At 33.5% G+C, this 23,650-nt stretch overlaps 1 protein-coding gene across 4 annotated transcripts in view; it reads left to right on the forward strand.

Moving 5' to 3' along the window:
- TUSC3 (tumor suppressor candidate 3) overlaps positions 1–23,650 on the forward strand; it is a 124,138-nt gene that overhangs the window by 50,138 nt on the left and 50,350 nt on the right. For 2 of the 4 annotated variants that reach the window (XM_080588926.1, XM_080588928.1), the window contains exons 3-6: positions 2,242–2,359; positions 4,952–5,092; positions 5,760–5,900; positions 12,530–12,619. In XM_080588926.1, coding sequence (XP_080445052.1) covers positions 2,242–2,359; positions 4,952–5,092; positions 5,760–5,900; positions 12,530–12,619 — 490 coding nt within the window. Of the gene's footprint in view, positions 1–2,241; positions 2,360–4,951; positions 5,093–5,759; positions 5,901–12,529; positions 12,620–19,043; positions 19,143–23,650 lie in introns of those variants that run through there. The other 2 variants (XM_080588929.1, XM_080588927.1) reach the window with 2 other exon arrangements.

The raw sequence follows: 23,650 nt of genomic DNA on the forward strand, positions 1-23,650 counted from the left end.
GTAACCAACACTTCAAAAAAATTTTAATGCAATTTTTTTTGCTTCATCAGCATATCCATTGGAACTTATTTAGTGGATGTAGAATATCAGGTTTTTTTATTTAACATAATAAATGTAGGATGTTCTTCAGTAGTATTCCTTTAACTTTGCATTCCTGCCCCTCCTTGTTGCAGTCTCCTTCCTCCACACCCTCCAAGAGCTGCTATGAGGGTGTATTGCAGAATGCTTTGGAACGTTCAGTGAGAAGATAAAATTGTACTGTTACAGAAAATTCAAGAGGACATTTGGAAAAACGTTACTTTCTGAAACCTGTGTTCTACCTATTATATTAAATCAAAATAGCATAATTTAAAGATGAAGAAATGCATGGAGATCAAAGGGAACAAGAGGGTTTTGTCAAATAGTGGGGGCATAACCGGGGTATCTGAACTTCCCAGAAATATTGTTTCATCACAAGTGAAAGGTAGACTAAGAAGAATGCTAGCATCAAGATGAAGTGATTTTATCTTGTTTTTATAATGAAAATGGTCCAACTTTAATATAGCAGGTTTAACAGAAGAGTGTTCTACAGATATTACTTAAGATTTTATAGCATTCCTTTGATGTTGTCTGACTGCCCTCTTCAGGATGACAGTGAATACGTTAGTCTGCTTAATGTTAATATTTGATTATAAAAAAAAAAGGCGTAATCCACTTTTTATAATTCCAAATTTTGCGTGTTGAATAAATGTTTTAAAGAGCAAGTTTTACTCAATCAAGTAATAAGAGTGAAAGTTGAGTTTTGTTGTGCTTCGTAAGATTTCTTTTTCAGGGAGAATAGATGATCAAATTTTATTTTAACTTTTTTTTTCATGATAGATTTTTCTTGTATACAATATATTCCTAGATACAACACAACTCTGCTGGAGTTGTATGTAATATATCTCATGCCTAAGGCTGATCACAGTTATGAGGAAATGGGGTATTGTCTTACCACTCCTGTAGTTCTGTCTTCCTCCTCTTTGCTCTTAAAGTATGATGTTTTTGTATGTGTTTAGTGCAGAGTTTATTTCTTGCAGTCCCAGTTTTTAAATAATAGTAGTCTGCACCATCATGTGCATGGAAATTATTTTCTACAGCAAGAAAATCAAGAAAAGCTGCAGAATACACTTATGCTACTTTAGCATCAAACCACATGCAAATATAAGTGGCCAAATGGTGGAGCATTGGTTTGGAATCTACAGCAGATATGATTAATCAGTAATAGGGAAATAATTAGTGAAGGAACCTATGTAAAGCTGAAAGTATCACAAGGATCCTTTCCTTTTTTTTCCCCTTTTCTTTTTATTGAATTATTTGCTGATACGGGTTTGTCCAGTGAAGGAACTTGTTTTATGGTTCTGTGCTTGTGTATTTGGAGCACTTCTCTCCTGGTAAGGATCCCTCCCCTCCCCCCCTTTTTTTTTCTCTCCTCTCAGGACAGACATGGAAAGGTTTAAAATAAACTAAGCAACCAAAGCAAATCCAAAACAACCCTGAATGTACAGCCACAAGGAAAACAAATAGGAGGCTTTCTTGCAAATACAAGTAGTAGCAATATGGCTTTCTAATGATAAAAAAGATTATATAACCCTATATGTTGTGGGAAATTATCCTGTATTGCTTTTAAACCTTGTTTTATAGAAATAATCTTGAGCATTTTTATGCTACTTACGAACCTCCTGTTAGCTTAGTTACTGTCACGTCCCCAGTGTTTAGCAGTTCTTGGCATAGTGTGGGCAGACTTTTTCTATGGCTCTGTTTTTTTTATACAGAATACTAAAGTCATGTTTCTTTGTGATTTTTCCACTACTTTCAGAATCCTCTATGTGCACTTGTCTTTGGCAAGTAAATCCTGTTACTATACTTGAAGGCCATGTAAGCATCTCCATACAGAGATCTGTTTGCAGATTTTGGTGATCCTCAGGAGGCCGCTCCTGAGGGTTTTGATTGTGTTTTCTGAAGCTTTTGATTATGAATGAGATTACTCTTGTTAACATCTTCTGGGATCTCTCTGCTTTTAGTTTGACTTAACACATTTGTAATTTTGGAGAATGCAAGTGTGAAGCAGAGAGCTGTATAATGAGCTGAAGCTTTGTTTATTAATTGATAATATGGGTGTTGAGAGTGAAATTTTAAGTGTAATTCAGCTAACCACTGCAGTTGGCTAGGGCATCTTTGTTGCCAGTGAATACCACGCGGATATATGTTTGTTTCTTTTAGGCAAGCTAATGAAGAATATCAAGTGCTGGCTAATTCATGGCGCTATTCATCTGCTTTTTCAAACAAGCTGTTTTTCACAATAGTGGATTATGATGAAGGGGCAGATGTCTTTCAACAGGTAAATGCTGGATATTATAAAACATTCTTAATTTTTTATAATACATGTTTATTTGATAAACGACAGCAGAAAAGTGTTCTCTCTGTAGATACGTATGTCTATATGCATTTCATATATAAATTTTCTTGTTACAAATACCAGATGCTGGAATTTCTATAACATTAACAAGGAAGAATTGTACAAGTAGCCACTTCCAGCATTTGCTAAACGTAGTTCATAGTATTTCTTTATAGATGATCTTATATATATGTAAAATTTCATCAACCCGTTATTAGTGTTGTTTTCTGGAATGAAATGCAGTGTAAATAACATTTGCATTTAAAGATTTCCTTTATCTTTAGGAAAAATGGTCGTAGTTAAAAGCCTTTTAGTTGACTAGGTTGAAGAAAATATTCTTCAGCTTTAATACTCTTAGTATTAGTCTGGAAGTTCTTCAGGGTAAAGAGAGGAGACTTTTAAATTTTAGATTTTATATGCTGGCTATGAAGAGTGAGGAATCAATTACTGGAAAATAGTCTTAAATTGACTAGTCAAGGCAAAAAGCGTACCTGGAAAATTCATGCTAAATAAAACCATGCTTTTATCTCTTTGATATTTTTCTACTGATTTAAGCTAAAAATAGAGATTAAGAAAAGTAACAAGTTTTGAAGTTCTCTATATTTTTAATCACCTTCTGGTGAAATATGAGCTAGACATTTTCCCTGAAAAAATTAAATATTTAATTTTCAAATATTTAATATTTTGATAGTTTACTGTGTCTTCTAAATATTTTGGTTTCCATCAGACATCTTAGAATGTGTTGTGTAAAAATATGTTTATTAATGGGTAAGATTTTGATTTTAAAACTTTCAACCTTTAAAAATTTATCTTACGTTATCCTTTATGGTTGCACTAATATAAAACACATTGTTTGATCTTGCCTTAAGCCATCAATACATATTAGAGTAGTACAGTCCAATTTATTACTTGTGTAAAAGGGCACGTGTTCAGTTTATTTCAGATGATGCACATTTAAAGTCACGTAAACATTATACCAAATTGAATAAAATGTGTAAGTTTTTTGGCTGTCTGTGAGAAATACTGTGATAAGCATAAGGGACCTGAATGACTGATGATTATGTTAAGGTGGATTTTTGGAGTAGTTCTGACCTTGTCCTTATGTGTGCAAACCAGTAATGTAATACTGATGCCAGAGGGAAAAAGAAAAAAAAAAAAAAGAAAGAAAAGAAAAGAAAAAGAAGAAAAGACTGGATTTCCAGCTTTTATAATGTTCGTAGAGAAATGATAAAGCAGCTGCAGACCAACTGCCCTTAATCTCCATACAATGTCAGAAGGCTTCTGTATCTGAGGTTTCTGAATCTTACAAAATATTGTTAAACTATTTCGCAAAATTTCTCTTAGCCTTTCTCAGAATACTTTTATTTACAAATAGGTTCACTAAGGAAGTGAGCTGTTTTTTGCCTAGTTGGAAAATATTTTAATAGCTGGTAATTTCTAATGATAAATTCAGTTCTGTACTTGATTAGATAGTGTGTTTTGGTAATGTGATAAAACTCATTTTGCAGGAATGAAACAAACAAGGTTACTCTGTGTTTGCTGTTCAAAGATCTCCATATTGCATCATATTTAAATATTTTCCCTGATTTTGTTTACATTAATTTTCATGTTTTTCAAGTGGTTTATTACATCTTTTCTGAGATGGACTGAATATGGAGGAATCTAATATAGAATAATTATAATATATACCTATAGCAATATGTACCTATATAATAATATATACCTATAGCAATGTATACCTATAGCAAAGCTGAAGTCAAAATTTAAACAAGTGGTAAATATTAATCTGTTTATCATCTACGAGTTTTTTTACCCTGTACAAAATATAGCTGAGGATTTACAAAGAGGCATACTCTCACTTTTTCTTTTAGTTATGAAAGATTTTAAATCAATTGAATTATATTTAAACAAACTTCCCAGATTGATACAGTGTGAGTAGTTCCAAAGGCATCGACATGTGGATTAATATTCACCTGATTCCCAGAGCAAGTTATGTCATTGTAGCTAGTTATCTAAGTTTTTTGGGATTCAGAAAGGACTAAGCACTAGTGGAGTAGTCTGTCTTGAAACCAGTGAAGATGAATAGGTTAGTCTAGGTAACTTTGGACTGGTGAGAGCTAAGCAAGAGAAACAATGTCAAGCTATAAGCTTTTATTATCCCCTGAATTTCAGCCTAATATGCTTTAATAGATTGGAGGGGGGTGGGCTGTCTGTTTTTACTAATTACTGGGAAGTTCTTACAGTGTATGGGAACTATAAAGCATAAGATACTCTTAGTCAGAGAAGCTTGCAGGTGAAATACTCTGAATAATTAAACATCCAAAAGAATCTACCAGAAGAAAATAGCAAGGAATACTTTGAGCACTCTTTTTCTAGGACTGTACATGAAGATGTATAAAAAAGAGTAACACATTATGCAGGAAGGCAAATAATATTTTTCGTATTGAATATGCTTATGTTGTCTGATACATAACAGTTAAACATTTTAAAGTATGGGGTTACTAATTTTTTTTGCTATTTTTCCTGGTTTTGTAGCTGAATATGAACTCTGCTCCGACTTTCATGCATTTTCCTCCAAAAGGTAAGCCCAAGAGAGCTGACACATTTGACCTGCAGAGAATCGGATTTGCAGCTGAACAGCTAGCTAAATGGATAGCTGACAGAACAGATGTTCATGTAAGTCTTCAGACAATTTTAAAAGTTAGAGCCAAATGTACCTTTGTAGTCTGAGACAGGCAGATGACAAATGCAGTCCCTCCTTAATGTCTGTTTTTCCATTAAAACATAGGCTCTTGAATGCATATTTTTAAAGAAACAAAACCAAAATAAATATTCGTGATAGTTGTGGTAACTTCTACAGTTTGCAGATTATATTTTATTCTTGCTTTGTTAAATTATGTGTAGTTTTTTCTAGATGAGAACAAGTAGTGATATTGTGATAATTAGTTTTGAATGAGTAATACATACTTGCAATACTACATACAGAACAAATGGATCCAAAAGTAGTTGCTCCTAATTCAGAAACAACATGCATATCTGTTGAAAATACGTATATTTTTTTGAGTTGAACAGTTTAATTTTCTTAAAGAAGAGATAATGGAATATTCTGTATTGAAATTTTCAGATCAGTAGCGTATTATCAGTTTAAAATGGTCCCTAAAGCTTTTTTCATGCAGTCTATTTATTAAAGTACTATGTTTTTCTTATTTATGGATACATTCAGTGATTAGTCTGTGTCAAAACTAGATTTCAGATGCTCCTTATGCTCCTTGTTTGTTTATATGGAAATTGATCTGTAGGTATGTATTTATTTCTGATCTATATTTGCATTTATCTTTTCCAGATTAGAGTGTTCAGGCCTCCTAACTATTCTGGTACAATTGCACTGGCTCTTCTGGTATCTCTTGTTGGTGGCTTGTTATATCTGAGAAGAAATAATTTAGAATTCATCTACAACAAAACTGGCTGGGCCATGGCAGCTCTGGTATGCGGATTTTCCATACTAATATGCTTTGGATTAGTTCCCTATCTTAGCTTATGTGTCGTTGTTACTTGCGTAGTAAAGTAAAAACCAAAGGCCATAAATGATGAATTAAGTTTGAATGTGCTTAACAGTGTATTGCAGTATGTTTATTTATACCACAGTCTTCAAACATCTGAGAAGATTCATGGAAAAACACTGTCTGTGCTGCATAGTCAGCTATCTTAGTTTTAGATAGCATGTAAGTATGACAGATGACAGTTAAGGTTTATCAACAAGTACTCATTAATTTAATTTCTGCTGTCATTGTGACTGACAGAAGAATTAAGTCTGAGAAGTAGCATTAAGACTTAATTTTGGGGGGACATGCTCCTGAACCATGATTCAGGAGCCTGGTTATCAGCATTAGAGTAGCATCAAGTCAATCCAACATTTTACAGCTTAACAGAATTCCTTCCTTCTATGCTAGCAATGAGAACAGTACTTTTTAAAAAATTGTTCATGTAATCTGTACAAGATAAGTCAAGCGTTTCTTCTCTTTCCATGTAAATGGGTTATTTGTTCACTCAATCATTTTAGACTTTTTTTCAACTTGCTTCTATCTGAATTAATTTTTCTTGAATGCATATGGCCAGGATTGCAAATGGAATATGAGTTTACTTGTGCCAGTGGCATTTGCATTTTAGCTCTGCTAGAACCAGGTTACTGATACAAAACAAAATTGTTTTTGCCTTTTCAAAGCCATGTCATATTGGTGGTCAGTTTTGCTCTGATTCAACAAGGCAAAGAGATACTTACCTTCTTGTGACACTTATAGCTGATGGGCTCACTGGCAGCATTTATTACATCAATTCAGGGATGAAGTTAACCTAGTACCTGTTGTTCAGAAGTCAAAGAATGAAGTCCAAGTTTTCAAATAAACCACCTGAAGGAATAGATTTCAAGTAGAATGTTTTCTTTCAATTTAGAGAGCTGTGGGCAGAATGTGTTCTTTGTTCCAGTATATCACTTGGAGTATCCTGAGCTCTAACACAGAATTTTGACAGTTCTCCTTCGAAGTAAGGCTGTCAAATTTAATTCCGTATATTTGTGTAGAGTACTAGTATTTTCCAATGAAAAAGTTTTATCATTTTGAAAGTGAAGTGTTGGGTTGTGAATCCTTGAAAAGTGTTAGCTGAGAGTAGGGAGAGGAACCAGAGAGTAAAAAGGGGTGGATATCTTCTGTCATCTGTGATTTCTAACAAAAAACGGAGAAGTGGTTTGTAGCATTTCTTTTACTATTCAGACTTAACACAGGTCCAAAGTGTACAAAATGAGAACTGATTCTATGTAGTGTTGACCACCTGTTATTCCTGCAGCGCATGTGTATGCGTGTTTTTATGTCCAATTTGGGGCTTTCTGGGAGAAGACCAATTGAAAACCTGGGCTGAGTTCAGGGGTCAGGACTGGTGTCCTGACATACTCAGAAGTCAACTGGACAATGCCCTGAACTGTAACAGGTGTAAGATGACCCGTGGAGGTCCCTTGCAACAGTAATTGCCTTATAGCTATATGAGGCTGTGCTCTACTGCCACTTTTATAACAGTGTCATTTGGATGTATGCTTCTGAATAATACCACAGAATTTAGGCTTATAATATTCCAGTTTAATTATTTATAGTAAAAAGGTAAATAATCTCATTTTGTAGTTACTTGGGAGTATACACTTTGGCCGAAACACAGTAAAAGTAGTACAATCAGATTTCTATGACTGAATTAGGTGGTGTTAAACCTTTTTTATTTCCTGTCTGCTTTCCTGAATCATTTTAGCTTAATTGAAAGAAAAACAATGCCTCTGTAATTCTCTTTAGAAAAGGTAGTAGAGAAATTATCTCAAAAGATGATGGTAAATGACCCAAAAGAAAAAGTAACCTTTATCACCGATAGTGACTGCCTTTTAATGCAGGTATCAAACCACTTTATACTAAATCTGTCAGAGATTTTTGTTAGCACCATTTTAAAGAGGCCGTGTATTGTGTACCCTGGGGCTGTAGTTGAAGACATGAGTGTACTCTAACTTTGTGTATAATCAAAGTTGTTTTTTTTCTTCTCATGTTTCATTCTGCTAGATGGCCGGCATTCATTAACCTTATGGAAAATAGCATTTTACATTTCAATTTAATCATAGATCTCCTGAAATTCAGTAATTGAAAACTAAGGATTCCACATCATTGCAAATAGACAGGTCTGTTTTTTGTTTTCATTGTTTTAAGAGTTCTTTGGTTTGTTGTTTTGAAGAGCTTTTATACTCCCAAAGGTTGGATACCTATTTTTTTATTAAAAAAAAAAAAGACAGCACCTCTCTGTTCCTAAAAATTGGAAAAAATTCTCTGCATAAAGTGCCTTTGCTGTTTTTACTAGAAGGAGGAAAAAGGATCCTAGAAGACTGGATTTTAATTTGGTATGAACATCAACTGAAAAAAAAAAAACCTCATAAATAATATTTCCAGCCATGTTTTAGGAAAATATTTTGGAATGCCATTTTTAATAACCCGTCTAATAGTTCTGAATAGGCACAGAATCAAGAGAATTGTCATACGTTGATTCCAATGCCAGTTAACACAAAACTGTTGAATTAGTTTTGTCCTCAATACTAGATTGAGCAATAGCAGTGTGATAAGCTGTTTCATCCTCTCATGGAAGCACTGCAAACTCTGGTAGTATCTTGTATGCCTTAGGCATTTTTCTTGCAGCATTACCCAGAAGACTTCTGGAAAGGCAAACTGTGGTGGTTGAGTCACTGTACCTAGCACTCAAAAGATATCTTTTGAGATCACACTCAAAATTTATCCCCTAGATTGTTTTAAACTTTAATTTAAATCCTACTGTTCATCTATGGATATTTTCCCCTCTCCCATACTAATACAAAGATGAGGAAGGACTTCAGTCCTAAGATATTTGCAGACTCCTGTCCTTTTATACTGATAACAAGAAGCAATTCAGATTCTTGTCAAGACTCTTCATTTCTTAAGCAGAGAATAAAAGGTCAAATAGTGTAAGGCTGAGCAAATTTATAACATTTTACATAAGCAATTGCTACATTTCAGACAACAGTTTCTCTAGAGCTGAGAAAATATTTGTTCAGATGGCTAGAATGTGGACAACACGGGGCTTCTTAAAATAGTTTCTTTGCTAGGTTGCCAACATGCCTTTCTGCATGTAATTTTCAGTTTTTCAGTGTACATTTCAATATTGCCTGTGTACCTATGGAATCTGGGAGGGGCAAAGTCTGTTTTCAGATTCCAAGGCAGCTGCCTAGGAGCTGTTCCTATTCTTCCTAGTCAGGAGTATGAAAGGAAGGGGTTGTGAGTATATGAGAGGACTGTCTTTGGTAAGGGGTGAGTGGTTCTCTTCTTTGTAGAAGTGCTAAAGTAGAGACTCTGCTTTGCCTAGGTAAGTGGAAAAAAAAAATCCTTTAAGTGCTCACAGACAAGTGCCTCACTGAATCTTCTTTCTCTACTTTTCATCCTTTGTACGTTGACAAGGTCCAAGAAAACTGAAAACAATAATTTCTCTGCATATGAATTGTTCCATTGTAATCAATACCATATAAAACCTTAAGGTAAATATGAAGTCATTAATCACATGTTGCAAGTTGCTCATTTGTAAAAATGAATTTGTAAAAGTTTTATCCTGAGGAACGTTGATTCATAGCAATGAAACAACCAGGTGTTTTGGAAATTTTGGATCCCAAAGCATGGGATCACATGGAAACTAAGGGGTTTGGAATGGTTAGCATTGGGTATCAGTGTGTCTATGATGCATTTGTCAGCTCTACAAATAATGAGGTATATTTCAAGTATATTTTACAAACATTAAAAGTCTGTAGATTACAATAATTAATATAACAGATCAATACGTCATTGATAGTAATAGGAGAACATGGAATGGAGCTTGAATGTCAACTACTATCTGCTTACCTAAGGGATAAGATGGAAATGCTATATTCTTGGGGTACTTAAAATAGATTAAGAGTTTCTTCCTACTATTGTCTCTTATCTTTTTTTTGTTAGATATTAGCATGTTGTGAGGTCATGTATCCATACTAGCTAGCATTAGAGAACTTAAGCAATTTGAAAGAATTACTAGTTAAAAGCACATCACTAATGTAAACTGAGGTTGCTTTTTTATCTTTACATATGGAAACAGACTTGGCCCTATAGAGCATAAATTAAATATATAAATTTAAGAATGCGGAAAATCTCAATTTTAATAGAAGACTCACTTTCAGAGCCACCAATATTTGTGCACTACATGCACCTCTTCTCTTTTGATGTTTTACATTTCAGCTGTCTGACTTTTGCCCTTTCACATCTCTTTCACCTCACCTTTTTTACCCTCATCTCAGTTTTTACACTTTTGTTATCTTCACATAAGCTATCAGCTCTGTGATTCATCACCGAAATTGCAGTATAAATTTCTCAGCTAAAATAATCTGCAAGGTATAGAAATAATGGTCTTCTTTTTTCAGTAATGGAAGCACATACTCTCTTCACTTCATTGCATATTATTAATTAAAACATAAACCCATTTGCTAATAATCACTACCAATATGCTTTCATCTGCCATATTAATTACAATACTGTTACACTCCAAATCCTGTTATGGACAAAATGAAACACACTTTATATTTAGAGCCACGAATCTGTTCTTAGTGTAATTGAAATCTTAACAGTATAATTAAAGTATTATTGTTTAACCAGATATCATCATTACAGGGCGGAATTTTTTTCGTTACTTTCTTTCTGTTACAAGGGCAAAAAATGTCAATAGTAACAACACAAAATTATGCACAGACTCTGTTATCTTTCCCTCTTTGTGAATGTCATGGTTATTCTTCCACTGATTCTCTCTGGATCTTAAGATCCTTGGCTTTGATCTGGGGAAAGGGTGTGCTGCTATGGTGAGTTCACGGTGTTTCACATTCTTTGCTGGAAGTAGAATGTTTTTTTTTCCTCCTCACCCTAGAGCTCACTTGGGGCTACTTTTACACATTGTCCTTTTTTTTCCACTGGCCAGCAACTACACCTTACGTAAAAAATTGATAAATTGGTGTTTATTTGTTTTATTTGTTACCCCTAAAACTGGTTTTGACCAGCTCCCTTGCATTTGTTTCTTTAATTCAGCATTGGTACAATATTTATGGACTTGAGATCTCTAGTGTCATTGTGTGCCCCTGTCTTATCATTCCATACTGGTACCGTATATCTTGTGTTACGGCTTTTGATATCGCTGGTTACACTGCATCACTATGCTGATCATAACTAATTCATCCTAAATGGAATGGAGAGGGAAAAAATGGTTATGCCCTACAGAGATGAGCGAAAGTAACGTAAACTAAGCATAGCCAACTGGTCTTTGAAAAAATGGCTGTTTCAGCTAATCAAGTTAAAACTCTAGAAAAGCCAAATAAGTTTATATAAAGTCTGTCAAGATTCAGTCCTAAGGCCTTCCAAAGCTGGTTCAAAGTATGTTGCTAGAGGTGTCCATTCTGGATTTACTGTGCTACAGAGTACACTAGCTTAAATTTATTTCACAAATACATTATTAAATATTCTTTAAAGAAAAGCTGAAGAAGTCCTCACTACTTTTCTTTAGTAAAGAGAAGTTAGTCATCTCTGGTCTAGCTAATCATCCCAGTTAAAAAAAATATAAAAAAAATTACACACTCGTGAACCATCTGCTTAAATTGCTATGGCTATACTTTTGCTAGTGGGAATATACATTTACAGTAAAAATAAGCATATATATATAGAAGCTGTACCTAGTTTATATCAGAGTCTTTTAAGGATTACTTTCACTGTTAAATCAGAAGTCATTTAGATGATCCAAGTTCAGCATTACTGTTTTTCTCATTTGGCTATTAGAGGATATTTTAATTTCCTCTGTAAGATAGCCACGACTACTGCTGTGACTGATTTTTGCCATTTAGATTCTGTAGTATGACCTGCAAGAAGTAATGTCCATTTTTTCCAGTTTTCATAGATTCCTATCCTAATTCCACACTTTTCCATAGGGAATATCACTTTTCTATCAACTCAGTCATTGTCCTTTGTCATGGCTAAAATGGATCACAGTCGTATAGGACACAAAGTAAGCATTTCATAAATGAGAAAGACATTTAGATAGTTGGATTTTTTTGGTGTTTTTTTTAAATAATTTCATATACCTGAAAGTAAACAGCTAAGCTAAACATTCATATTAGAGGCAGAAATAGCATCATGAAAGCTTGTAGAAATCTCAAATGACAGTTTTCAGAATATTTGTAGTGAGTGCTTTCTACTATCATGAATGTTTTCGGTCATGCGGATTTGTAAATGTGGCAATTCCAAGTGCACATAAAGAGAGGATTATTTGAAGAGAGATTTTGAAAATTTCTGTCTTGAGCTAACTCATTTTCTAACAGAAGTCATTAAGAATTTTATGAGAGCAGCACATCTGAAAACCCTGTCCTAAACATCAAATAAAAGTAGATACTGTATCTGGTTAGGTAAACAATTATGTACCTAAAACAAACATCACTAGCAGAGTGGTTTTTTATTCAATTCCTCTGGGTTAGAAAACAAGTATATTGTTGTTTTTCTATTTTTCTAGTGTGTTGTATTTGCTATGACATCTGGTCAGATGTGGAATCACATCCGTGGACCCCCATATGCTCATAAAAATCCTCAGAACGGACAAGTGGTGAGTTAATTCTTTTAAATTTTATTTTGAGGGTAGATATTTCCTACAGTGAATCTGTAATTGCAGCTATTTGCACTGGACTGTCTCAAATTAGAAGCAGAGTCCGTTACAGAATTTTTGGTGTTTAGAAAGTTCCACCACTTTTGATTTGGGCAGTGAAATGAGTGCCTGTGTTTTTCAAAATTCTAATTAGGCTCCCAGCTGCAGTGAATGTGCTATAAAATACTCCATACCACACAATTTCCACTGCTCAAATGCGTTCTGTTTTTTTAGAAGCATGATCCCTCTCAATGTGAAAAGCAAACTTTTGTTTTTTTCATTTACGCAAACCTTTGAGATATGTAACCTCTTCATCTTGAGCATTTTGTTTAGAAAAGATGGCAAATGTTTTAATGTTTTTTACCATTTTCCATCATACCTCTCACACACTTCCACTGAACTTTCTGAACTTTACATAATGCTTTTTCCTGTTTTTCTTTACTTCTTGAATCTAAGAAGCTGATAAAGACCTTAAAAAGTTACCATTAATTCAGTACTGTCAAAATTGCTGTTATATGCTGCTATTGCTGTCTTTGAAGGAATTCTCTTCCTTGCTCTTCCCTGCTCACAAATTAGTAAATGTTCATCAGAGTTCACAAGGAGAAACTCTCTCTACCTACAGGGAAGGTAAAGAGGACCTTGGCTAATTTCTACTACTCTTCCATATTTACCACTTTTCAAAGAAGTTGTTAGGATGGAATCTGTGAAATTTACAGTTGCAGACAGGAAGCTTTTCCATACTTTGTGGCATAATGAGCCATGTTCAGCTTTGACCATTGCTAGTTAAAAGAGACTGACATAGGACTTAAAGAATAAATTTTCTTCAAAGATCCCTTTGTATCGTAATTGGGATAGCAGAAAAAATGATGGTTTGAATTTGATTACCAATCTGCTTTGTATTTGGAATGTAACACCATACTGAGATCATAAAGTGACATGATTCTATCCGTCAACCTTGTTATGCAGAAGTAGAGCTGGTAATGTAATAAACAATCTTTGTAAAACACTGTGTTTAGAAAAATTTAGCGTTTCATTACTGCCTTGCAGTATTAAATTTATGAAGCTTCCCTATGGAGCAACAGAAAGAAGAAATACTGTACAGAAAAAGCACCATTCCTGAAAAATTAGTTTTATACCTTAGCCAGGTTTATACACACCACCCTTTTTAAAGACCTGTTTTCATTAAATCATTTAAAAGTAACCCTTTAGTTGTTCCTCAGCTTGTGCCATCTTGTCTCTCAGTTTTCAGAGTGTCAACTCAGATTCTGAATGTCTGAAAAGCTACTAGTTAGGGAGTATAAATATAAACAACTAAATAATGAAGGTAATCATTAGGCTGGTCTTGAATTCTAATTACTAATCTGCTATGTAAGTCAATACATTTCTGTTTTTACTCCACTACATGACTTCAGGTAAGTTATTTTGTTTCTCTAATTGCCCTGTCTTTAACTTGTTCATGTGTCAGTGCTCCCATGTGTCAGACACCTCCCATGGAGCTGTCTGTGTCATTAAGTAAGAAGTCAGATTCTAAGAATTTAAAAAGGTACAGATATTGATTCACCAAGTTCCTAATTTAAAATAGCACTGACCAATACAGTTGTAACATAAAGCTCTGATTTTTACCAGTGCTAGAAGCTTAGTAAGTGTTCTGTAAACCGTGACTTATTTTACATTTCTGATTTTTAAATAACTTTATTGAACATTTTCCTGTTTCATTTTTCTAGCACTAACCTGTGTTCTTTTTCTAGCACTTAACTGAATTTGATGTCATAAAACTAATTATCTGAGAATTCTGTAAGATTTATTTAGCTATGATAACTGTAACAGTGTTCCACAGTAAGTTAGCAAGTACTATCTTTATATCTGGATGATGTTTAACTCTTCATTTTATTTCCAATGTCCAGGACTTAATACCAATTCCAAATTTACATGCCAATTTTGCACAAGGATTTCATGTACATTTTACTCACAAACTCTGTTCAACAATCTTAACATGTAAACTCTTTTCAACAGAAGGCATAGAACAGCTCACCAGGCTTAGTTGTGTTATGGTCAGGTTTTTTTTTTCGTTTCAGGTGTTAGTAGTTAGGTTCTGTAGTGCAGGGCCTGATATGCCTCCAGTCTTTGAAAGGGATAATAATTCTGTCTTCATAAATTGTGCCTTGCCTCAAATATCTCCTATTATTTGCTTTGTTCTTGTCATAATTTTGGATGACACTTCATTTCTCTTGCTTAAATTCCTATTTTTTCAAAAGATGAAAAGACATTTGTTTGTTTTGCTTAAACAAGACTACTTATTAGTGCCAGTATCTTTTAGAAGTAACATACCATTTCTTGGCATTTTTGGCTTGTGCACAGCATTTACGATTCCTTGCTTGATTACCTAAATTACTTTAATTCTATGATTATATTCTTTGAATGAAGCTTTTAAACCAAATTTCTGTAATTCTGGGTAGATCTATTATGTGAAGTTGATACGCTCTGTTACTGAGGTGGTTGTTGTTGCTTCCTTTATTCCTTACTGCCTTCAGGTACTTTCAGTTTTGGGGTCCGCATGAAAGTGGCAGCAGTATTATCTTTCAGTTCTGTTTTAAGTCGATGAAACTAGTCATGCCAGTCTTTTATCTTGATGTCTTCTTCATCTGTTGTATTTTTGGAGTTCTTCATCTTTTGCTTAGTAATTTCATTATGATTAGACACTTACTAACTAAATTTAGAGTGAAAGCTAAACATCCCACTGATTATATATAAAGTCTTGAGAGAGTACTGAATTTTATCAGTGGTAGAGCTGGTGGTGAGACAAGTAGAGGGATGGTGAATACAGCGAAATAGCCTCCTGCTGAGGTAGTTCTATTGACATTTAATTCACTTAACAGTAAAGAATTTTTAAATTTTCATCAGCTTTTACTCAAACAGGTACTAAGAAAATCAAATGGCTAGGAAAATATTTATGTATATCTATCCGGATAGATCAGCAACTTTTTAAATATTTGGTTGCAAATTCTACAATTTTCATTGTGCAGTATGCTCAGGACTGCATCTTTAAAATAGTTGAAAGTTGACTATGAAGGAAAACAAGATGAAGGACAAGCTTGACCTAAAATACTGAATGAAAATATTTTTCAAGAAGTTGGAAAAGCTTTTTTGTGAAGGGGGGAAATACATTTTTATTTAGTATATTTATTTGTTAATTTGAAAATCTTAACCGTTTTCAGATGTTTTCCCGACATAAGCAGATGCATTGTGAAATGGATAATGGTTTTATTTGCTACTATATTAATTAGATTCTCTTTTACATGTCTTATATTATGGAAGCTTGTTAAAATTGTTTTAGCATAAAAAAGTTATGCCATTAGGAAGCAATTTTTACCCATTTAGTAGGTCTTTTAAATATCACCTTTCAATATCAGATCAATTATAAATGTTTGTTCAGTTACCAAGCTGTTCATTCAGCTTTTTTTTTATTATTCTTACTTGCCTTTTAACAGTTTAAAAACCACTGATCTTTATTCAGGAACATTATTTAAATATCTATTTTTCAAATAGTCTCTCTGGCAGGGTTATCTGGTAATCTGTCTGTTTCTGAAGTTAAATGAAAAATGGGTTTGACTGCTCTGATTCATTTTTCCATTTGTCAACGTAAAGTTAAGGTGCTCTGTGAAAATTTATGCTTAGACTATCAAGAAACTTAATTCACATTAATCCTCTATAGCTAAGCAGGATAAAGCTTTCATGTGAGTACTAAACTGTTTTTAGAAATACCTTCCTATATCAGTAAATCAGAGCAAATACATTGTCTTTTTGCCTTCAACCTATCTAGAAATATGTTTGAATTCAGATTGTATTTGAAATGCCTGACTTTTTTGAAAGTGGCCAGATTACTTAGTTGCAGGTTCAATATATAAAAAAGTCAATTTGCTGTATGATGTATTATAATGTATTTGTCTTGGCTTTTAAATTAAGAAAAAAAAGTTCATACTGGTTGTTGTATCAGTGTCAAACGTAAGATATCCAGATTGATCTCACTTGCCCCCCAGTGATGTTTTGATGCATCTGTCAACAATAATCACAAACATTGTACTGTCGAAAGTACTTGTTTTCTATTGGAATAACCAATTATTTACATTATTTACATTAATATACTTGGTAGAAGTGAGAAGTAGATTACATTATGAGTGTACTTAATGAAATGGCTTTTCTGTGATCATCAAAACTGTGAGTTTACTTAGAAGCTGCAACTAGTAAAGGATTTATCAAGCCTGTAATTTAAACTTCTATCTTGATTTAGTCAAAAAAAAAAAAAACAATTGGCAGTGTAAGGAGTTGGTTGAACTAATGTAAAACAAATGATCTTATTAAATAGTTCTATTAGCAGATCAACACATTAGATACGATGTTGCTCATTTGTTAAATTAGTGTTGGGAAAACTATTAACCTGTATAAGATATCTGTCCTAATGCCTGAGATTGCAAGACAAGTCATAGCTGACATTTCAATAACTTTCTGTATAACAAATGTTTCTGCCATGAGATCAGAAAAGGGAACTCTCACCCAATATTTTGTAGCCATTTTTATTATGGGAAGAAAATGTGAGACAGAAGAGTTTTTTGGATGAAAGAACCTCTAAATTACTAAATTTATCAATTCTTGAAGCATATATGCTATAAAAGTTTAGAGAATATCATTCTATTGCAGTACTGTATTCTTGGCTCAGTAAAGATGGAACACATTCCCATCAAATAAAAGCAGATTTTGGGCAGGTAAGCAGGCAGCAAGTAGTCTGTCATGATAAAATCGAATTTAAAAAAAAAAAAAAGCCAGATTTTAATTGCTACTTGTAACAAAAAAAATCCAATTTTAATTGATCAGTACCACTTTAAAATAACAAACACTCCTTCTCCCTATGCCTCTGTCCCCCCCTACACACATATTTTGACTGTGTGTGAATGGGCTTCTTAGACTAAATTCAGTTTCATTTGGAAAAAGAACCATATTATACAGAATAGCTCTTTTTATATCAGAAGTCAGAAAAACCTCAGCTGTGTGAAGTTGTGAAGTATCTGAAGATAGGAAGACAGAATGATAATGAAATACAGAAAAGCTAAGTTTTCTTAAAAACACACACAAAAAAAAGAATGATACAAGGAAAAGCATGTTTGTGTTTTGCTGTTGCTTGCAGGGACAAGAGCAGTTTTGGTAAATCCAGGTTGAGTGTCAAGTAGGAATCTATTTTTTCTTCTTGGACTTTACTGGTTGTATATATGTTTAAAGGCCTTGTCTAACTGAATAATTTTGATTGAAACATACCTCTGAAGAGCATGTAGGCCACCTCAAAGCTGGTCAGGTTTCTCAGGACTTAGTCAAAGCAAATTTTTAATGTCACCATGGTTAGAAATTCCACAACTTCTCCAGGCAATCTGTTGCAGTGTTTTACCATCCACGTAATTCTGCTATTTTTTTTACTTTTAAATTTAATCTTTATATTTATAGTTCATATATATATGTTCCTGTATGTATATACACACACACACACACATATATATACAGGAACATATATATGTTCATATATATATATTGGTTTTACTTCAGGAACAGTTAAAGTAAATTTTATCCTTCTGTTCAGTAAATACTGGTATAGCTGAATTGTTAGTAGAGTTTACCATTGACTTTAGTACAGTTAAACTTAGCCAAGGGGTACACCTTTTCAGAGCTCCTGAAAGCATGCCTTTGCTTAAGTGGCAGCAGCATTATATCTCTGCAATACTCATACTGAAAATGAGAAAATGTTATACCTGACATACAGAGTTTTTTCTTTGCATCTTAGTACAGCTGTGTTTTACTACTTCAGATGGATTATTTTGCAAATCTTTTGTATTTCCTCCCTAAAGATAACTTGTAACACAGGTTGGGAATCACTTTGTTAATTACTAATCAAGTATCAAAATATATTCTGTTCTGCAGGGCCTTTTAGACTTAGAGATCTTGTATATTTTTCAGTTGGAGAGTACTTGCTCTCCATATAGTTTTGCCAATAAACTCTAATGCTGTCATTTCAATGTAACAGTATTAGATTTCTCTTACCTGCTTATGAACAATGTCAAGAGAAGAAACAGGCATTTGAATGTGTAATGCTGTAAATGAAGCAGCAAAATTCAGACAGCCTTTCCGGGACTAATTCACCCATAATCTTTGCCTCGGAGAGATACATTTTTATTGTTTTTATTTTATATTTATTCTCCTTTATGGTGGTTGAATTGTTGAATGCAAAGAACTTTGGATACTTTATCTGCAAGGCAACAGTAATTTGCTATTTTATATTTTGATAAATATAAAATGCTTTTTATATGTTTTCAAGGAAACAAGTTATTCTCATTTTTTTGTTTAGCTTTTGTGTCAACATTAATTCCTTTCTTTGGCTAATCTTCTATGTGTACTGACTGTTCCTGAAGGAATACACAATAGAAGAAGACATAAAGATAAAATTAAAAGGTAAACTAAAAAGTTTTATTCTATATGCTGAATGTTCTTCTGAGCCTCTAATAAGCAGTAGGATTGTACTATACAATCATGTCTTTTAGATAGCAAATATTTCTGAGTTCCTGGACATTAAAAGGCAAGTTATCTACGTTTTTATTTTTCTTTTCTTTGAATCACTTATTATACTTTTTTATTAACATATGTTGACATTCAGATCTTGTAGATCATACAGCAAGGGAGAGAAATCTCTTTTCAAAGTTTTCCTTATATGTTCTTTTGAAGCATTATGAATATTGACAAGGTTAATGATACTACTACTGCTATTCTTTCTACTTTTCCTTTTGAGATATAGAAGTGTGTTAATTCGTGTGTTTTTTTCCCCTCTGCCTAGCAGTATACTTACATAAGATTTCAACAGTCTGAACCCAGGTAGCTGGGAAACCAGTTTTGCCTTCAGATAATGTGCTCAGATAGGCAAAACTTATTCCTGTGCTAAAATTGAAGTGGAATGAACTGGTACTTCAAAAGTTTATATATATATGCAGAATGTAGGAGTAGGTGCTCTGGTTCTTTTTTATAAAGGTTGACTACCGGGATAAATAGTGTGTTTTTTTTCCAATTCATTGGTGAAATTACCTCTGATTTCAATGAAGTTAGACCTGTTAGAGCACCCTTGAAGATCATATCCAGAGAACATAAGATTTATTTTTCCATGGAAGTGCTTCAATCGCAGAAGTGAAATTTTGTCTAGCCTTAGACTAAACAATGAGAATCTTTAAATAAATGAAGGACCTCTTTTCCTGATTTTTACATTTCTAAGTATATACAGTTTATCTACTATTCGTTATTTGGAATTGTTATTACAATGTTTGTAATTATAAAAGTACTTTATATGTATATACTTTCATTTTCTCATTTCTCCTTACTGTAATATATCTTAAATACAATTAAAAGTTGTTAGAAACACATACCGAATCTGAAATGCTTATGATGTGAGAAATACCATGCACGTGTTGTTAAAGTTTTCCTCTGTTCTGTGAATTTTGTGAAAAATTCAACCTAAACACCCAGAATTCACTAGAATATACTTAATTTGTGAACTGTAGTCTTATAAATTAGGAGCCAGATGAAAAGTTCAAGTTACTTAATTATTTTTATATTAATTCAATTGGATTTTGTTCACAAGAATAATTTACATAGCTGTTATATTAGTGCTTATATGTAGAAGCAGGCATTATAAATTTATTTTCTTAGTGTGGGTATATATATGGTAAGCTGTCTATGAAAAAAAATGCTGGACTGTGAACATCTTCCAACTCCTCCAACCATCTTCTTTGGAGGGAAGGAGACAGAGAGAATGTAATTTTTATCCTGTTTGCTGGTCAGGTTTCAAACTCTGTCTTCATTGATTAGAAACAAGTTCATGAAAGGAATGGGCTTTACATGAGCTTTACATAAGGAATTATTTTTGTTTTGCACTATTCTTGAGTCAAGGAAGCTCCTGCCCTCCACTTAAAAAGATTACAGAACTGAAACGTGCATGGGTTGGAAAAGCTGGTCTTACAGCCTTACCTAGCAGGGTTGTTCATCTGAATAGCACAGCTGAGATGGATCTGCTCGTTAAGTGTTTTGAAAGCATCTTGCATCAATCTAATATGATATACAGAAGTGAGTAGGAGAGCAGGCTGAGTGTACATCACATTTTCATAGTATTCAGTGCTTACAGAATTAAACTTTAACGTTTATTAGAAATAGACTGCAGTTCTTTTGCATATGTCTGTACTGAAATGAGGAGGCGCTTTGCACCATTCCTCTCCTTGAATGTCTATCATTAATATTTATTTAAAAGCTTTTAGAAGCTGGAGTGCTTTAACTTTAAGCACAATGCAACTTAGAGTTTTTACTGAAAGTCTTGCAAATCTAGTTTCTGAGCAACAAACAAGATATGAAATAACTTCCAGATCCTGAGGTCACTTGGTATAGTAGGATCCTCTAAATGAAGAGAAAATAGCATTATTATTTAAAAGATGGAAACTATCTGGATTTACCAGTCCTTCACACTGTTAATATGGGTTAATGGAATGAAAGGAGCCTTTGATCTCTGATTATTATCATTATTATTTTTTATCATCACTGTTCTGGAAAAGATTCCAAGCAAAAATACTCTTTTGCCTTTCGTTTATTCATATTTTTGTACTTCCGGCTAAGTAATCCCTGTCAGATCAAAGAAGGAATGGTTCTGTAGTCTTCTCTGGGCTAAATACCAGAGTTATAGAACCAAGCTGAAAATGTTTTACAATTATCTGTCTATAAACAAAGAACACTTCAATAAATGGTATAATGAATGAATAAACACAATCTCATCTTGTCCAGTGCTGTCACTTAAGATGGTCTCTAGAACACAAGTAGGGAAACTGCCATTAAAATGCTCTGTATGTAAAAACAGTTTTAAAACTGAGCTTTGTAAATGTGCAGAAACATTTGGACATGTTACTATTCACAGCCATTTTGTGTGGCACTAAAAAAATGGAGAGTTTTGTCAATGTTAGGTACCTGACCTTCTGAATGTGCCTTTAACTATACATATGCTACAGTAAGTGGAAATAATGCAAGCATTGGAGCAGCCACACAGTTTAAGAATGGATTTTAAGAATTGATTTAAGAACCAAATTGAATTAAATTCAAACCACTAGTCATCTCATATCTTAATAATTGATCACTTGCATTATTGTTAATTCTCTCTGGAAAATACAAAACTGCAGGGACATGACATGAATATATATGCCACTTTTTGTAGTGCTCACAGAGGGACTATAGTATGTCTGCTGCACTAGTCTTTCCACTCTATTGCTCTCATCCCTTAAAAACACCATGTTAAGTCCAGGCCTACAAAAACACTTTGCAAATCTTGAATATCTGGAAAAACAAAAACCGTACACAGATTTCAACTTGTGAGTGTCCTGGCTTTTTTCCTCCTTTTTGTTTTATTTCCTGTTTTCCTTACTAAAATATGGGGAAGCTTAATTTACTGAAGCCTTGGTTTGCTAAGGCCTGAACCAAGCTCTTTCACTCTTCTTTCATCTAGAAGACTATTGTGTTCTTTTGGCTTGCTTTCTGCCCGTGCTAGAGAGATCCTGAGTAGAGGTGATGAGTATTATATTAACATATTGCAGGGGCAGTACTTTGTACCCCAAATCTAACTTAATTTTTTAATAGGCAGATCATACTATATAAGCACAGCCTGAATATGATTCATTAGTGTGTACTTCTTTCCAATTGAGATTTTTTTTAAGGTAGTGAGAACATAATTTGTGGAAATTCTTCTGACTTTCCAAGCAAGATAATCTTCATTTCTTCCCATGTAATGTAGTGTGTGTGTTTTTTTTGTCTTTTAATCTGTTCTTCCTGGCATCATCTGAATTCATTAGTCCTTACTTTTGTGCTTATCATCAACTTGATACTTAATAAATTAGTCCCAAAATCCAGGCTTCTTTTAAGTGTTTTTTAACAGCCCATTATGTCTCCAGTTGAGCCGGTTATTCAGCCTTCTATAATGTTTGTTCCAAACCCATTTTTCTTCAGCTTTACATGTAACAGAATGAATTACCTAAGTCCAGATAAATACCACATTTTCTTTGTCAAGAGAATTAATGCCTAATGGAAGATACTGTGCCTGCTAAATCTGGTATCCATCTCTTTGGAATAAATATGCTTTACTTCATCTCATTTTTCATGTTCCTTTATATGTTTAATTGTTCTCTATATCAAAATTTATCCCAAAGCATTTCATGTTAATGAAATCTAACTTCTTTGTTTCTAGAATCCATATACTTTCCATGTATACTATTCTATAAATGTACACTAGCATACTCTGATAGACTTGGTTAGAATAAATACATAAAAATTAAAATCACTATTAAGTGTTAAGATTGATGTGCTACTTTTGGAATGTGTCTCTTTGAATTTTTATTCAACTTTTGATGTGGTATAGATGCATTCTGGCATCTCTGAACCCTTGTCTCCCTTATGTTCATCTCAGCATTGCTGAAAACAGGATTCAGAAAATAGGTTGCTACCATCCTTTACTGCATATTAACCTCTTTGCTTGTTCTCTTCTTTTAATGGCTGACATATGAGCTATCTGTTTTCATTTCATTTGCAGGGTCACCTCAGCTTACCTACTGACAACTTTCATTTTATCTCTAAGCTTCCTGACTTTTTAAGAGGGAAATGTACTTGCTACTAGTCAGTCTCTTTCAACTCTCTAAGCTCTGGTTGTTCATTGTTATTCCATTTGGGTTTATTAATTAGCTAGGTCTGGAATCCTTCCCTGAAAGGCCACTTTTTTTTAAAGATGTGTCGGATACAGATTCAAGATAACTTTAACTATTAGCTTATGACTCAAATTCAATTCACCAATTTTTCTAGTCTAGATGACTACCCTCATTAAATTTTTATTTCAGTTTAAATCTTTTTAAATGGAAAATCTTAAATGGAAAGTTTTAAATTTTACTG

The sequence above is a fragment of the Anser brachyrhynchus genome (assembly GCF_964034855.1).
Source record: "Anser brachyrhynchus genome assembly, chromosome: 4".
Taxonomy (NCBI): Eukaryota; Metazoa; Chordata; class Aves; order Anseriformes; family Anatidae; genus Anser; species Anser brachyrhynchus.